Genomic DNA, 17,677 nt, shown 5'->3' with positions numbered 1-17,677 from the left:
TTTGTTTACAATTTCTTAACAAGTGCAGACCTACAATCTAAGAGGGAACTTTGTCTTTTTAATAGAGAGAAAACCCAAATCCCAATCTTATACTAGAGTGTTTTTAAAAAAAATCACTCATTTCAAATCTTGGTCCTGGCAATACATACAATTCTTTTCCAAAGATTCCCCTTCACAAACCTACAAATTTTTCATTCATGAATTTTTCATGCATTTTGTCCTTAGCTTTCTCTCTCTAAATAATCAGTCTTGTTCTAGGACAAAATTACTTTCTTTTCAACAAAAATATATTCCTGTTCTTCATGCCTTTCTTATCAAAAACATAGCTTATTTTCCTTGCATACAAGGTTGCTTTCTTTATCATTTTTCTGGCAGTCCTGATTACATTTATCAGAATTTTTACTTAGAACCTTAGTTTCCAGTGCAAACTAGCTAGTGAATGAGTGTGTACTATTACACCAGAATTCTTTAACTCAGTTTATGAATATATTTCCTAATTTCTGGAAACATGTGCTTCTCCACAATAGAATCTTTCAATTATGCATAAGGCCTACTGCAGCGTCTGGGTTCTCTGTAACAAGAAGCCAAAGCCGATACAGTGATGTTTAGTAATTAATATTTAAGTATTTTATCTTTTTTTTTAATAGAAGATAGTATTTCTGGTTTTTTTTTTTTTAAGATTTTATTTATTTATTCATGTGAGACACCAAGAGAGAGACAGAGACACAAGCAGAGGGAGAAGCAGGCTCCATGCAGGGAGCCTGATGCGGGACTCGATTACGGGTCTCCAGGATCACACTCTGGGCCAAAGGCAGACGCTTAACCGCTGAGCAACCCAGGTGTCCCTATTTTGTCTTATTTGGAAATTATTTAGGTGATTAATGAGTTCAAACCCATTTGTTATTTAACCTAGTTCTTGGTTACCAAAGATGTTGAAAGCTATACACCTTTTTAGTCAACATACTTGCTCTTAACAATTACCCATGAAAGCTTTATGAGAGAGACAAAATTATCCATCATTTTACATCAAATTGCAACAGATTAAACATGAGTTTAATTCAGGTAGAAATTGATAACTGTATTATAATTGATGTTTGATAGCTCTGAAAGGCATGTCTATTTTAGTTAAACCAGCAAACTTAAATTAGCTTTAATGATGATATGTCACACCTGTGTCCAGTGTGCGTCAGTCTCTCTACTCCCCACTGTCAGTTTTACCTGGAGCTCCTGTGAGGAAATCTCACGTGGGCAGTTTGAGCCCGTGGGTCCCTTCATGCTGACTTGGGAGGTGCTCCAGTTTGAACCTCCAAAGGAGATGGCCTGACAGCTTGGGGTGCTTTCACTCAACAGTGATGGTAGGAGGAGCAGGAGGATGGTGTAGGAGGCCACTAAGAAGCACCGGGGGTGGTGCACACACAGAAGGAGAGGCCAGGGTGCCACTGTCGAGGCTGGAAGTGGACTCAAAGTTTGGACTAACACCCCTTCATCTATCTCTTGCCTTCCGTCTCTCTCGCCTTCAGAATAGGCTTTTACTCCAGATGATTTTCAGGTCTTTGCACCAAATTATTCAAAAATATATCCTAGTGCACTTTCTTGGGAAAACAAAAAGATTCCGTCTTCCTAGGCAAAAGCTCAGAAAGAACACAGAAGAAATACAATTATGGCTAAATGAAGCTCAGAGTACTGATGTTAGCATTCATTCTGCCCCAAAAGTCAGAGCTTCACTGACTGAACCAAACGGCTTTCCAGAACAAATTGGGAGAGCCAAACAACCCTCCCTGCCAGCCCTCACACCACCACCATCATTTGGAGGCAACCAGATGAGAGGAAGGAATACCAGAGAGCCATTCGGTGGCCGTCTTTCCTCTGAGCTTCGCATCCATGGGCCAGGCAGTCCTGGAATAAAAAGTCCTCTTCTTAGTCGTAGGGTTATAACTAAAGGTACACCAGCCAATATTCTCCCCAGAGGCCTTCGGGAGGGGTTAGCATCCCCTATCTTGTACACACACACACACACACACACACAAATTCCAACAGAGATCTCCCCAAGTGCATACCCCGGCTTCCCGTTTACCTCCCTCCCACCCATTCCTTTCCAAGGGCACCTTCACAAATTAGAACAGCCCCTGCCACAACTCAAGGAACGCGAGCCTGAATAAATGGGTTATGAAAACCTGAAATAAATGGTTCCAAAGAACCCAAGAGCAGGGAACCACGGAAGGATGGGTTCCAATGTACACCTGTGGAGGGAACTTACCAGGAGCCAAATTCCTAGGGCCTGCTTATTCTTCAACCTGTTTCTCTGCTTCATCAAATGCAGGTAAGGCAGTTGATGCAGTTCAGGGCAAAGTTGCAAGAAAATCTTTGCAACAAAACAAGTTTCAGCAGCTGCCCAGGACTTCCTGTCCTCTGCATTAGGGCGGGGGGGGGGGGGGGGGGGCGGGGAAGCGGGGCATTCACCACAGGAGGGGACTCTGACAACCACAGCCACCTGCTGGGTCAACAGCTGTGCCCTGGTGCACCGCCCACACCAACCACTCTGTGTGTGTGTGGGGGGGGAGACCCCAAGGAGGCTGGGCAAACTGAAAAGATAGTTCCACGCTGGCTTGCCAATAATTGCCAGGTCCCAAACAGGCCTGGTTCAGCCACTTGCCGACAAAACCCAAAGGCAGAGAGAGGAGTGGGGGTGAAACAAGAAAGAAGTTTATTTCAGCGGCCACCACCGGGAAGAGAGCCAACTAGTGGCTCAAAGTCTGTCTCCAAAGTGAGAAGAGACTTCTCCCAGGTGTATCAGGAAAACGTGGGGCTAAGTGGACGGGTACAAGCAGGTGGGCAGTAAAGGTCAGGTGGATCACTGTGTCGGGGCCAGTCACGCAGGCTCTTGCTGGCTCAAGGCAGGCCGTTAACCAAGGGGTGGTTTTGGTTCCTATTGAAGGATGCTTTGCTCACAGCATCTTTTTGCCCGAGTTGATAAGCTGGGAAGAACTTGGTCAATTAGAAAGTACAGACTGAGGTCAGAATGGAAGTAGGTAAAGTCCTCTTTCAAGAGGTTTTGTATATGATAGGAAAAAAGACTGGGGAGTTAAAGACCGGTGAGTTAATTCTGATCTTAAGATGAGATTTTCTTTCACTTTATAGCTTCTGTATCCTTAGTTGCCTCAATGTGAATTACCTAACGAACACCTCCATATACCCTACCCTCTGGCCAAAGACTCACCATTCTCGATTTCCCACTTATCTCCGAACCTGTGCTAAGGTCACCTCTCTGAAACATCTTTCCCCAAATGTCGCTTACCAAACCCTGCCAGGATGTCTAAAGATGAGGTCTTCCAAGAAATCGATCTCACTGCTCACATTCTAGAGAATTATTTGTCTAAACACCTATTGCCCTTGAAGTCTTTACAGGCATTTATAATCCATTCCAGTTTGTATCTTAGTGTCTTACTTGTCCATGTTGGGTTTTATGTGTTTCCCACTTACTAGGTAATAGGCTTCTTGTGGGACAAAAATCAAGATTTACTCATCTTTGTGTCCCCTACAAAGCTCAACATAATAAGACATTCAACCAATGTTTGAATTAATGGGGCATATTTGCAATTCAATGTGTATGCTGCTAAAACTTAGAAAGACATCAAATGATTCACCACCACTTTTTCTCAGAATTTTATTTATATAGAATCTTCAGAATGTTTCCCTTTACTTTTTATCACAAGCTAAAAATCTCAAAGCTTAAAATCAGATATTTTATAACATGTCATTGTTTAGTACAGGGAGAAGAGTCCAACCATTTTGAGAAGCTTTCATAACTGTATAAACAATATTTACAATATTATTTAATATAGATTTAGACAACGTGGCATCATATTTAAATGTACAAAATAGTTTATGTCATATCTTTTAATTATAGAACATTCCAAAATTCAAAGTAATAAAAGAAATCCATCAACACTAATAACATTTAGGGAACAATAGCAATAGGTTCATCGATAATCACAGTAAACTTATGATACATATACATAATACACAATTTACAATTTACACATCAAATACACAAATTCAAAGATCTATGACCAGTCTATTTAAATCATGCTGGATTCTAAATACTATTTTATAATTCATAGCTTGAAACAAATGTTCTGTGGTAACCTATGAAACAGGAGTACAAACTATGAAATCCTAGTTAAAATTCTTCTTAAATCCTAAGAGACTACTCTAGGAAACCTCAAAGACAGCACATAAGGCATTTTTCCCTGAAATTAAAATTCTTATGAATATATTCATAAATATATTCAAAGGAAGAAAATACAAACAACCCAGATATCATGAGTTAATTTTACCTTCTCCAATTTAGTTCAGTACAGAGCATCTGGTATAATCACAGCTTCTCTGGGAAGTTTTGATTTTCTCCTGATTTAGAGGGCTAACATATTTATTCTCTGCCTTTTTCCACAAAAAATTTAAGGTGGCTAAAAAGATTCAGAAAATGCCAGAAAGCACAAATTACAGGGCAAATGAAAAAAAACAGAGAAACAGAGTTTTGAGGAATAGAATACATAAAACCATTTAAGAAAAGGTCAGAAATTTAATTGAAGTATGTGACATTATTCTCCATAGTGATTTCCTGGAAATATTCCAAATTTTATATTGATTTGTAAGAAAACTATTTAAAATTGCTGGTAAACTAAGAATACTGATCAAATTTTGTATTAATCATGATAGAGATGATGATAAAAATGTGCTTTTTCCTTTGTGCTTGGATGAAGTAAGTTTTCCTAAATGCCATGATGTAGGACTCTAGACTTAAGTCTCTTACTGTTGGTAAAGGAGAGTGTCGATAAAAAAATATAAAGTTTGGGTGCCCTTATTTAATTTCTACTGAGAAATCCATCCACTGAATGCCTGTTGATGACCTGAGGATTGACAGCTGTATGTCAGGTGGTCAGATGTCCATAAGTCTCTTTATCCACAGGTAAAGCATCAATCCTGAAGCATCCTGCCATTACATCACTTCCTGCATGTCCTCCAGCTCACCTCGTTAGGACCCAGCAAGAAAAACATGACCAACTGAAGAGCAGGAGGCCTGCACAGATTGGCCTGTTGACACTGCAATCACCCTGTTGCCCAGACAATTGCAGAGGCTCTGACCCTGCTTACTTAACAGTCTGCACATCACAGACCTCACCTCTACTCCTGTGGGGGAGGAGAGTTTTGGAGAGAAGGCATGGAAGCATTAATCAGCTTCCATGAAATACGAATAGGTCTGTTCAACTCTATCCTTCTAGGCCCCACTTTCAACAAATGTTATATGAACCATTTGTACCTATGTGCCAAGAGGTAAGAAGTAGAGGAAGTGGGTATAAAGTGGGAGTGTGTTTGAAGGAAATGAAGAAATAAAAGGTGGTAGGATATGTGGCATTAGCTTCACAACTACAGATTAAGGATCAGAACAAAAATATCCACTTGAAAGCTAAAACTATTCACTGTGTATCTATTTTTTTTTTTTTTTAGGAGGATGATTTTTCCCAAGCAACACTCTTAAGTTTTGGTCATGTCAGTGAAGAACAAGGTTCAAGTCTATAGATTTAAAGCCCCAGGAACTGCAATATTCTTGGTGGTGATGGCAAAGCTACCCCAGGGTTTGTGAGATAAGTTTTACAGGCGACAGAATCATGACTGCTGTTTCTCCAGTGATATCCTTGAGAATATAGGAAGGGCCACCTTATCTTTCAGGCACCATGCCTCCAGCCCACAATACTTTTAAGGCCCATAAAAAATGTTTTCATCTTTTAAATTCAGAAGGAAAAAAAACCAATCTTTTAGATTGAGGACATGTTTATATATAGTATTAGACTCATTTTATATAAATAAAATTGTAGTGAATTAATTTTTAATTTTTTATGGAAGACAACATCCAAGAAGGCAAAAGTGTCTAAGTCCTACATAATGTGGGTTTGAAGACAGTTCAAAGATAAAATAATGGAGGGATGAGGAGAGTCTGATCTTGTTGATCTTATTCCACTGATTTTTCTTTTTTGCATGTTACTTTGGGATTAGATTTTTAATAGAGCTCAGTCTAATATTGCGAAGTACTAGTGTCTATTTCTACTAGTCAAGCAAGAAAAGAAAAAAAATTAAGTTCATTATTTTATTGCCATTGTGCAGTCTGAAGAATCAAATCAGAATGAAAAGATCTGGATGTTTTCAGGTCCTGTCTCCACTCCTGTAAGCATCACCTGAGGTAAGTTTCCCTTTGAGTCTCTGCCCCCTGAACTTCCTATGTTAGTTACACTGTCCCTCAGTTACAGACTTCCTCTGTGCTTCTCCAGCACCCTGGCTCTGACTACCCTAAGCAGCCTAAGTTGGCAGTGACAGGAACGTGGGTGGGCAATTGCAATTTCAAAAGTGTTTCAAGAATATGATAAGAGAAAAAAAGAAACAGGGAGAATGAACAATGAAGGAGAGAAGGAAAATATCACAGATTATAATGTTCTAAAATTACATGGTCCAGGAAAAAAAAAAGGGGTAAGAACTTATACTAAAATGTTAACCTGTGGTTTTTTAGATAATAGGATTTATATATTTTTATGTTTCTGTTTTTTAAAAAATATTTTGAGATAAATGTACTTTATCATCAAGAAAAAAAAAAAACACTCAGTATATATTATCTTAAAAATTGTGCTCTCCACACTCTAAACTCCAAGGATTACCGTCTTCAAGTTCTTCACAGTATGGCTTAGGTTAGAAAATATAGTTAGCTACTGGCACATAAGGGATCCAGATTTGAGAACAGAATTTTAAACAATTTCCATTATCTTTTATCACCCAAATTAATCAATATTATAGGGAAATGTCAATCAAGAGAGTTAATTCATACCAATTTCTAGGATATGTTCCCAATGTACACTGAGAAAAACTCATTAAAAGGAAGAAATACAAACGAATCAATTACTACGTATCACAGAATCAGACTTTCTGTGCTCGGAAGGAAAAACAAAGTCATAAAACTCAGACCCATGGATTACAGGTGAAGGGCATGAGGTCCAGACAGATTATGTGATGTTATCACTTCCAGAGAGTGAAACCAGTAACAGAATTAGGATGAGGACTCAGGTTTCCTGACGTTGGTCTACAGCTCTTAACACCTCTAGTCCCAAAGGTAATTGCTTTATAAATTATATTTCATTGTTTATCCTAACTACATATAAAGAAATGCATTTTAGACCTGGAAGGATGTTAAGAAGATAAGTTAGCTCTCAGTTATACAAGAACTTAGAATTAGAGAAGGTCAACTTATATCCACCCCTCCCTTTCCCCCAAGTCACAAGGTTGAGCCAAGACCTAGGCCATCTAGATCTAGCTCACTACTCCCTCAGACACTGTCATATTCTTCCGTGGCTAATGATTACAACCAAAAAAGGTAAAAATACAGAATCATATCCAGGTAAGATGTAATAAAACTATTATTAATACGAGTGCCTGAAGAACGGGTATAAATCAGTTCTATGGCTAACAAAATAAACTGAAATCCATTTGAATAAATCAGGCAGCATGATTGCTAATTTTACTTGAAAACGTACTTAAATGTAAATCACAATCTTAAGTTTTGTTGTTTGAAGATGATGTAAAAAAGACCTTTCAGTGTCTCAGATTCATATATCTGAAAGTAAATTACAAGTGTTATAATTCTCTAGAGCAGAGTTGGAAGATAATGGCCAGCAATCCATTTTCTGTGAGGCTCACGAGGTAATAAGAATGTTTTTTACATTTTTAAAGGACTATAAAAAAAGTATAAAGCAGAATATCTGATAGACACGGTATTTGACCTGCAAAGCCTAAGTTTTTGACTAACTGTCCCTTTACATAAAAAGTTTGCTCACTTCTGTTCTAGATTTAGAAAGTATTTGAAACTGGGCTAGATACGTAGTATGTCCTGGAAGGCTTTTTTGTTTTTAAAATTAAATCTCTGATTTAATATTTAAGTGTTACTATAATTTGCCACTTTCTCCTGATAACATTTAGTAGGGGAAAAAAAATCCAATACGAGAGTTATGATTATCTGTGTCCTAATTAAATGAGGTTTCATCACACATACGAATATAAGTGGACATATAGTTGAAGCTAATTATTTTATGTATCTGAAATCCATATAAAATGTTTCAGCTAGCTGAGAAAATGGCATATCCTGTAGTATTACTGCTATAAAATAAAATGGAAACAAATAGCTATTAACTGAAAAACTGGCAATTTGATTTTCTCCTTTGGGTTTCTTCTCTATGTTTAAGATTTTCTCCTTATGCCTCCCCTGGCCTCCTACAGCTTGTTGTTATATTTATTATATCGATAGTTCTCAACCATGTTAATTACCTTGGTGCCATCCATCCATAGCTCATTTGCAACCATAAGCAAATCTCACCAAAGCACATGGAAAAAAATGGAAGTACTCCTAATGAGACAGAGACATGAGGTACCAAAATTTGGGGAGAAATAAATATTAGAGATACATTCCATTTATCAACCTGAATACAACAGTAAAGCAGACAGCCCTTTGGTCTCCTGCACTGCTTCCTGGCCATGGCTGGTCTGCAGCACTGCAGCAGACCCTGCTTCACACAACACTCTGATAATCACTGTATGAAAGCCAGTCCGTATCTCTTTGTCACATCATTTATGTGGCAAAGTTTCGATTTTGTGAGCTAGAGAAAAAATATTAAAGTTGTGCCACTATTAGCAAAATTACAGTAATTTCAAGGATATTACTTTGAAAGCATGATCACTGTATCAAGATTAGAATGTCTTACTTTAAAATAATTACATTAACAGTTCCTTTGTACCCACAGCACAGTTCTCTTCAGCCACTCCATTCTCCTGCTTGCTTTTATAATTGGAAAGGAATAAATTTTCTATTTGAGTTAAGAATTCTTCAGCAATGAAGCAATTAGTCACTTTGCTCAGAGTTTTCCTCAGACACTCCAAAAGCTAGTTGGAAAGAAAAGTTTTATATTTAAAATACACAAAAAGTATAAGAGGGTTTGCATTACTATCATTATTGTATCCCTTTACAAATCTCAAATTTTCTAATGTGCAAATAAGAAACAGTCTCCTTAAACATGGCTGGAGATGTATTTGTGATGAATAATCATACAGCCAGATGCAGCAAGTCACTGTTGAGAAATGCTTAGGTTAGTTCCTTTATGATCTTATATGAGGAGACAAACCTAAGATTTTAAGTGTAATGTTTTCTACTTTGGACAAGTTTGTGACTTTCCTTCTTTTTTCTAAAGTTACATTTACAGAGCAAAATAGTCCTGTAGAATAAAAATCTGTGTACATATACAGGACTTGACAACTTCAAAATTAGGATGCTAGAGTTTGATTCCTGAAAAATATGCATATTAATCTTCCAACAGAACAAGGAGAAAGCAGCTTTAACAGAGGGAGTAAAAAAATCTAAAAAGAAACTTAGTATGTTTAAATTTTCTATTCTCAAACTGTTACCAAAAAAAAATAAAAAATAAAAAAGATGTTGCCAGTCTCATGGTCTTTAACTCTTTATACTCATAGAAACAAAACAAGAAGTGAAATCAAAGAATTCAGAACTCTTACTTTCTACCAGATAGTTAAATAAAATGACCACTCACATGTAATTATTATATTTATTCTACCATTCTTAAAAATGATCAATTGTTACGCCTAAATGGAAACATGGCACTTGAATTTAACAAAATGAGAAAAGAGTTCTCCACTACATACAATAATCTGCTAAGAAATTTATTGGCCAACACAAATTTATTCTAAAATAATACTATTTCTATATGCAAGTATGGGCAACAAAACATATTACTAATTATCTCTTAGAAATTAAATTTTTGAAAGGAAAAAGCAATCAAAAAAATACACAGAAAATGTATCTACAAAGCATTTGGCATCCTGGGAAAACACATGAATGAACAGCTTTAGAATCCATGAACAATAGAACCAATTAAAATGAAGGCAGCTTACTTTCTGCAAACAAGTCAGGTCAGAATCCCGGTGAAAGATTTTATCCATAGGGACACTGCTGTTGGAAGAAATATGAAGACAAACTGATGAAACAAATACCTTAAACTAATCAGTTTTGTAATAAACTGTCACTGATGTCATATATCATAGTTTTATATTTAACTTGGGTTTTCTCTAAAACATAATTTAATGAGAAACCCTGCAGATGTGCAACCATCTCCAACCATAGTACATACCTATGGGATAGCCGGTATTTTTCTATTATCCATCTTGTCTTTTCAAACACTAATCCCCACTGAGGTTCTTCCAGCATCTGTTGTACTTCAAATTTATAAGGTAAACCTAGAAGAGCATAAAGAGGCAGACAGACTATCACCAACTATTTCTTAAGTCTGCAATCTCCTTTCAATTACCTAAAATCCTCACCCTCTCGACTTGGCAGACCAGCTGAACAGCACTTTAAACATAGTGGGCATTCATTAAATATTTACTGCCTGGCTGAACCAGGTCCATCAAGCACATTAATGCCAAGCAATTAATAATAATAAAGAAAAGTAAAAGTACCATTTGCATGACAATTATACGTAAGGAACTGAGAGGCAGGATGATCACATAATTTATATCCAAACCAAGAGACTTTTTGAGTGAAAGGGGGCACTGTTAAAAATTGTCAGAAACACGGGCTTAAACTGACACTGAGCTAGGCAAAACAAGACAGTCCATTCCAGTGATTTTTATTTTTAAATAGGTTAAGCTTACAGCAATGCTATAAGGTAGGCAGCATTATTCCTATTATTTTACAAAGAAACAGGCTGAGACCAGTGAAACAACTTGTTTAGGCTGGGGAAATTGAAGAGCCTGGATTTTAAACACCAGCAAGTCTGCCTGGCTTCTGAGCCCACACTCACTTTACCTCCTTATAGGAGTTAACACCAGTCAGGAAATAGGATTAACTCTGGAGAAGCAGCAACTGCACTAGAGTCAAAACTGTCAGGCTAAACTCTGGAGGAAAGGAGCCCAAGGGGTGGATACCATGCACACAGCTAGAAAGGAAAAATACCAAGGATGAGCCTATTGGAAATTTCTCATATATCCTTCAAAATCTCCCTATAATTGTATTTGCAGTGTATTAAAAAGAAAAGCTCAGGTGATTCATTACCAAAGGTCAATACCATAAAAATAATAGTAAAACTTACATAATGCTTACTACATGGCTACCAGTATTATCCTCTATCCCTGCTTTTTGTTGGGGGGGGGGGAGGGAGATTAGGACACTGAGTCACAGAGAGGTTAAATAACCTGTTCATCAGCATATATATATAATTATGAAGAGGCAGAACCCAGGCAGTCTGGCTTAAGTTTGTTATTAACTTTACAATATACTGCCTCTCAACTGGGTTTTTGTCAATATAAGGCTTTTTAAGTAAATACAATGCCAGCAAATCAGAAGGCATGAAGAAAATGAAATGAAAAATACCATGACTAACTTCCTTACAAAACAAGCTTATTTTGTCAATATGTTCTAAAAAGCACCCCTATTTTTTTCATGTGGATCTTTTTTTTATTTCTCAATTCTCCTCCATTTCACTTTTTCCCTCCAAAAACTTGAGAAGAGTGTCACATTACAGCACACAAGCTATTAAGCAAACTCCTTTTGGTGATATTGATAATTTACTTGAAATGCTCTGATTACTTACTAAGCTCAGACAACAGTATAATCACAACTTCCTATTGAAGATCTATTATTTGCTAAGCACTTGATACACTAACAACAATTTTTACAACTTCCCTGAAAGCAAGGAAATAGTTTTTTTAAAGATTTTATTTTATGTATTTGAGAGAGAGAGAGCTCACACAAAGGTGGGGGGAGGCAGAGGGAGAGGGAGAGGGAGAAGCTGAATCCCTGCTGAGTGTGGTGTGGTGATGATGAACACAGAGCTTGATCCCAGGACCCTGAGATCATGACCTTAACCAAAGTCAGATGCCTGCCTGAGCCACCCAGGCGCCCCAGCAAGGTAGTAAGTTTTTCTCATTTTACAGATGTGGCAAAAGGGAATGAGAGACCAAGTAATCTGCCCAAGGTAAAATAACCAATAAATGTCAGAACTGGGATCTGAATCTAGGCAAGCAACTCCTACTCTTAATGAGAACCAAAAATAAGAATAAAGAATAAATTTTCAGTCTGTGCTGGTGAAAAGCCGTAAAAACACACACACACAAACTATACAGCTTTGTTTGGTATTAAGAGTATTTTTCTAAGTTAAAAAAAAGGCACTAAAATCAGTATAAATTTCTTTTTGTGCTGAATATTTTTAATACATTAAAATATCAGAAAAAACTAATCACTAAGTATATTTTTTGCCTATTCCAAGTACAGAAAATGCTTATCCATTAGAAACATTTAAAAGACAGAACATGGCTATATACCTAACAGGAAAAAAGAGAGAGTACAGGACAGGAAAGGCAAGGAAAAGAGAACCTAAGTTAAAAGTACTGTAACACAAGGTATCCCTTGTGTGGATGGCTTCTTGAAAATTCTTGAACCAGAATGTTTTCAAATAAGAGCAGAGTGAAGAACCTAGGATTAAGACCTAGTAAGCAGTGTTAAGAGGCATTTAAGAGACAACTTTGCCCAACAGAACTTTCTGCAATGATGAAAATATTGAATACTGTGTGCTGTCTAGTGGTACCTTATGAGAGCATCCAGTACAGTTCCCTCTCATCCTTTCAAGTGATTCCTGCCCCTGCCTGGGTACTTTCTTCCATGCATGCACTGGTCTATATTTTGCTTAATACTAAATCTGTCCCTTCCACAAATCTCTATAGAGTTTGGCTCCCCATGAAGCTTTCTGCTCTCGGGTACTCTGTCCTACAAATTTAGTTGGCTTTGTCTTCCCTCTTCCCTTGAGGCAGACCTCAATTCAGTCTGCCATTCCATAGGTAGGTTTCTCCTCATTGTGTCATACTGGGAAACTCTTGTTAGGTTGGTAAGCTAGGATAATTTGGGGCTCCCCTCATTTGTTTCCCATCTCTCAGCAATATCCCTTCACTGCCTGATGTTGTGACTTAAACACCATTGTCTTATACATTTGTCCAGTTTTATGGTTGTTTCAGATAGGTCTTTGTTACTTTCTTTGGGCCAGAAGCAGAATTCTAGGAACTGAATTTTAAATTTCATTTAATTCTTAGACTATTTAGTAAATAGTCTTATGTAGCTGGTAGCTACTGTATTCTCTGTATACTCTGATAGCATCAGAGTACAGGCTCATTTCCTAAATTTAGCAGACTGTAAGATTTTAAAAATGACTTAAATTGAGAATAAGTTAATTGTGATTACTCCTTTTGTAACTTTTTATAAAATTATATTGGGCTAAAGAATGTTATATACATGTCCTATGTTCAAACTGGGCATTTTGGACGGAAGCTAGTGTCAATACTCTTTGTTCAATAAAAACCAGTAGAGTGCTGACCACTCCTTAGGTGCAAGGCAACTATTAATTAGGTGCTGGTGGGGATACACAGACAAAGAAGACAGTTTGGGCTCTCTGAGGTTCAGATTTTAGTGTGAAATGTCAAATGGATAGATTATACTTAAAGGATAAAAGCACCCTGAAGGCAGGAAACAAGTGTTGCACATGCACAAAGAACAGAGCAACGAATGACATGGGGGTAAGCACTACTCTGCCAAAGAGATGGCATCATTAAAGTGACATCATTAAAAACAATGAAGTTAATTTGTTAAACAAACATTCACTCAATACCTACTTTATGCCAGGCCTTGTGCTAGAGACTGAGGATAGAGATAAGTCCAATATAACTCTACCTTCAAGGAGCTCATGAGCTAATGGGGAACAGTATAATGTTCAGTCAGTGACAATATCAAAAAAGGACAGTGAAGGAGAGCAGCTGTGGTAAGGATAGAGAAGAGAAAATAAATATTCCAGAAATGTCATTGTTTCTTCAAGTCTTTTCCTTTCTACACACTTGCCTCTTACATTCCCCTCTTTTCCCTAGTCTGCTACACTAATTCCCTGTCCAGCCAGAGTTGACTGGACTACAAGTAACGTAATTCCCAAAGAAATCAAATCATATGACTGGGCTAAGCCCAGCACATACCTTCTTGGGATAGAATGGAAACGAAGACTAGGAAACCAGTCAGGCACTATAAAGCCTAAACTGAGAGGCCATAGAGAACTGGTAACAAGGTGGTAATTTTTCCTTATTATTATTATTTTTTTCCCATTTGAATGCCACTGTAGAGAAAGCCAGTCTATATTCATACAAGATTTCCTGAGAATAGAGACTTTGTCTATTTCACTTACAGCAGTAACTCTAATAACTCTAGGACAGGCATACCTTGGGTTATTCGGCTTCATTTTACTGCACTTCATTTCACAGTTACTGTGTTTTTCACAAATTGAAGGTCTGTGGCAACCCTATAGTCAAGCAAGTCTATCAGCAACATTTTTCCAAAAGTATCTGCTTTGTGTCTGTGTCACGTTTTGGCAATTCTTGGAATATTTTAAAATTTTCATTATTATTATATTTGCTATGGTGATCTGTAATAAGTGATTATGACTCACTGAAAGCTCAGATGATGGTTAGCATTTTTTAGCAAAAGTACTTTTTAACTAAAATATGTATGCCAGGTAGCCTGGATGGCTCAGCGGTTTAGTGCCGCCTTCAGCCCAGGGTGTAATCCTGGAGACCCGGGATCGAGTCCCACGTCAGGTTCCCTGCATGGAGCCTGCTTCTCCCTCTGCCTGTGTCTCTGCTACTCTCTCTGTCTCTCATGAATAAATAAATAAAATCTTTACTTAAAAAAAAATAAAATATATATGTCACTTTTTAGATATGATGTTACTGCACACATAATAAACCACAGTAGAGTGTAAACATAACTTTTATATGCACTAGGAAACCAAAAAATTCATTATTGTGGCATTTAATTTATCATGGTGGTCTGGAACCAAACCTGCAGTATCTCTGAGGTATGCCTGTACCTAACATGGACACTGCTTGGCCCAAACTTTTCCCCACATTGTAATCCTCCTGCCCAGTGGCCATGGTTAACACCGTAGGGACTTCAATCTACAAGGGGATCACCAAAGGGAAGAGGATGGCTGCACTACATGGTATGCAAACAATTATTCCCTAGTTGATGGGACAAACTTCTCAATCACACAGCCTCACATATGTGAGATTTGAAGAAAGGAAGGCTGAGATAGGGTGAAGTTGTTGGGTGAAGCTGTTTTTGTTGAAAACTTACGATAAGAGCCATCTGAGCTAATTTCATCACTTATAACCAGGCAGGTAATCTGGGAATAAGGTAAAGGATTGTTTTGATTATAAGGACTAACAATCATTCCAATGAACTTTGCACCGCCTCTGGAGAAGTAACTCTACAGTGAAAAGAAAAGTATAATTAGTTTTGACTGCATAAATTTAAAAATCAGTATTTACCCATACCAACATCTTAAACAACTAATGGAAGAAAAAGGAATACAAAGGTGTGTTAAAGACTTTATAGCCAAACAGCAACTAATTGAAATATGTATCATTCCGCACTATTATTTTTCAGGCCAAAATGTGCTCAACCCAACCAGAAATGACCTTTAAAAATTAGATCATGTGGCCTCCAAAATCTGTATTTGCCATGAATATGTTTACAGATTATTTTCACTATAGGTATAATCTTTATCAATACGATAATAATTTATTAACAGCTACCTATAACAAAAACATTCACCTATCCAACATAAACTATCAGAATAAAACAAAACTTTGTTTTTACCAGAGATGTAAAATAGACTGGTACTGATTACTTCATTCATACCTAGACCCTGTCCTAGTTGTTCCCACCAATTATTTTTTAAAGATTTTATTTTTATTTATAGAGAGGGAACAGTAACGGGGGAGTAGTAGGGGAAGGGGGTGGGGAAGGAAGAGGGAAAGAATCCCAAGCAGACTCCACACTGAGTGTGCAACTTGATGCAGGACTTGATCTCATGACCCTGAGATCATGACCTCAGCTGAAATCAAGAGCCAGATGCTTAACCAACTGAGCCACCCAAGTGCCCCATTCCCATCAATTTGGTTTGTCTGTACTAAATAAAATAGCTGACGTCCTAAGTGTTTAAACACATATTACTCTTGTGATCAGAAAAAAATGCAGTTATTTCAAAGCTCCAGATGTAAATAGTATTAGAAATGCAATACTTGGCTAGAAATGCTATAAATACATTTATTTCATAGAAAACAACAAAGGAGGAGAAAAGGTGCAATTATTTACACATAAAACCTATAAGCCCACCTGGTATTTGGCTTGAGTGTCAATATCTCGTAAGGAAGGATTTGGATCAAAGGCAGGATGAGAATGATACCATCCAATAACACTATAGCCTCTCACAGCCAAGGTCTCTGAGGCCTGTGTTTGTGAGACAGGATCCATCTCACACTGCAGTCCTGTACTCAGACTATTACATGGCTCTGCTGCACAGACCTATAAAAGATTAATCCTTATATGGTTACACTGAAATCCTGTTAATTCTATTACTTTAATGTTTTAGTTCTTTCATACAGAGATACAGAAACTTTTTTAAGCCAGTGAAAGTATTTGGCAGCATCATAGGCAGCCTTTAACTGGCAAATAAATAACACTCCAAAAGTGTGATTTTATGTAGGAACTCAGAATCCATTTTTCTACTCAAACAAGGCCGTAATAATAATTATTATTTTTCTAAGTCAGCCCTTATCATATCTGTACATAGTCTTTCAATGACTCCTATTATTTATGATAATGATTACAACAGAGTGACGCATGCCAAGTTTCAATTTGGTGCATGCTTCCTGGCCTCTTAAAGTAGTTGTAGCTTTTTATTGGTGAAGGAAATGAGAAGGCAAGGCCTGGCTGGCAGCACTCCCTCTTTCTTGATGGCAAAAGGAACAGGTGCTCAATATGTGGAATGTTAGTTTGCTCCTGGGAATATCTAACACATTTGCATAGTCTCATTTATATCACAGGTAAAAGTCTGTATTTTAATTATATCCACTGAAATCTATAAAAATATTTGGTATGGCAGCAGGACTAAATAATTTTTAAAAATTATTTTAAAACAAGAGAGAACTTACTTCAACTACTTTATCAACTTCTGAGTATCTTCCTCCTAATAGACCAATCACTTCTGCCATAGAAACATGAGCATGCTAAAAAGAAATATAAAATAGATTTAGCTCAAACATACAAATCCATCTGACAAAAAATCAGAATAAAACTCACTTATCACAGAAGAGTCATCTATAAGTATGTTAACTATGCTTTTCTAAAATAAAGTAGCATAGTAGAGGAATTAGATGCTAGGCTCAGTGCAAAGAAATTTAGGATTTCAGATTTATCTTCACTGCCAGCTGGGAAGCTTTGAACCAAATATTCAAATACTCCAAGATACTATTTTTAAATTTAAAAAAGGAAGATACCATTTGTTTTCCTTACTCAGGAAAGGTATCAGAAGGATACAAAGTAAACTGTTCTGGGTCCTCCTACAGAAAAACACCCTAAACAAACACAACCATTGGAGGTCTTGGTAATTTAGTGCCAACAAGGAGCCTCCCAATTGTAGGAGTTGTGCTTTGTTGCAATTATCTAAAAGGCAGCAGACAAAGGATACCAGAAAATGAA

The 17,677-nt window shown here is 37.2% G+C and overlaps 1 protein-coding gene and 1 long non-coding RNA gene across 9 annotated transcripts in view; both read right to left on the bottom strand.

Moving 5' to 3' along the window:
- Nucleotides 1–775: 775 nt before the first annotated feature.
- On the bottom strand, nt 776–2,386 carry LOC121500636. Its single transcript, XR_005990428.1, has 3 exons — nt 2,258–2,386; nt 1,838–1,896; nt 776–1,631 (listed from the first exon to the last, which is right to left on the bottom strand). It is a non-coding gene; the product is annotated as an uncharacterized LOC121500636 (long non-coding RNA).
- Nucleotides 2,387–3,647: 1,261 nt separating this feature from the next.
- MYSM1 (Myb like, SWIRM and MPN domains 1) overlaps nt 3,648–17,677 on the bottom strand; it is a 42,702-nt gene continuing 28,672 nt past the window's right edge. For 3 of the 8 annotated variants that reach the window (XM_041770415.1, XM_041770419.1, XM_041770418.1), the window contains 6 exons: nt 17,131–17,205; nt 16,313–16,501; nt 15,269–15,401; nt 10,236–10,341; nt 10,000–10,057; nt 3,648–8,976 (listed from right to left, as the gene is read on the bottom strand). In XM_041770415.1, the coding sequence (XP_041626349.1) occupies nt 8,809–8,976; nt 10,000–10,057; nt 10,236–10,341; nt 15,269–15,401; nt 16,313–16,501; nt 17,131–17,205 (729 nt within the window). In that variant the 3' untranslated portion in view covers nt 3,648–8,808. Of the gene's footprint in view, nt 8,977–9,999; nt 10,058–10,235; nt 11,043–15,268; nt 15,402–16,312; nt 16,502–17,130; nt 17,206–17,677 lie in introns of those variants that run through there. The other 5 variants (XM_041770417.1, XR_005990184.1, XR_005990186.1 and 2 more) reach the window with 5 other exon arrangements.

This window comes from Vulpes lagopus, chromosome 10 (genome assembly GCF_018345385.1).
Source record: "Vulpes lagopus strain Blue_001 chromosome 10, ASM1834538v1, whole genome shotgun sequence".
Lineage (NCBI taxonomy): Eukaryota > Metazoa > Chordata > Mammalia > Carnivora > Canidae > Vulpes > Vulpes lagopus.
Note: the sequence above shows the minus strand (reverse complement) of the source record. Positions and strands in the feature narration are given on the sequence as shown.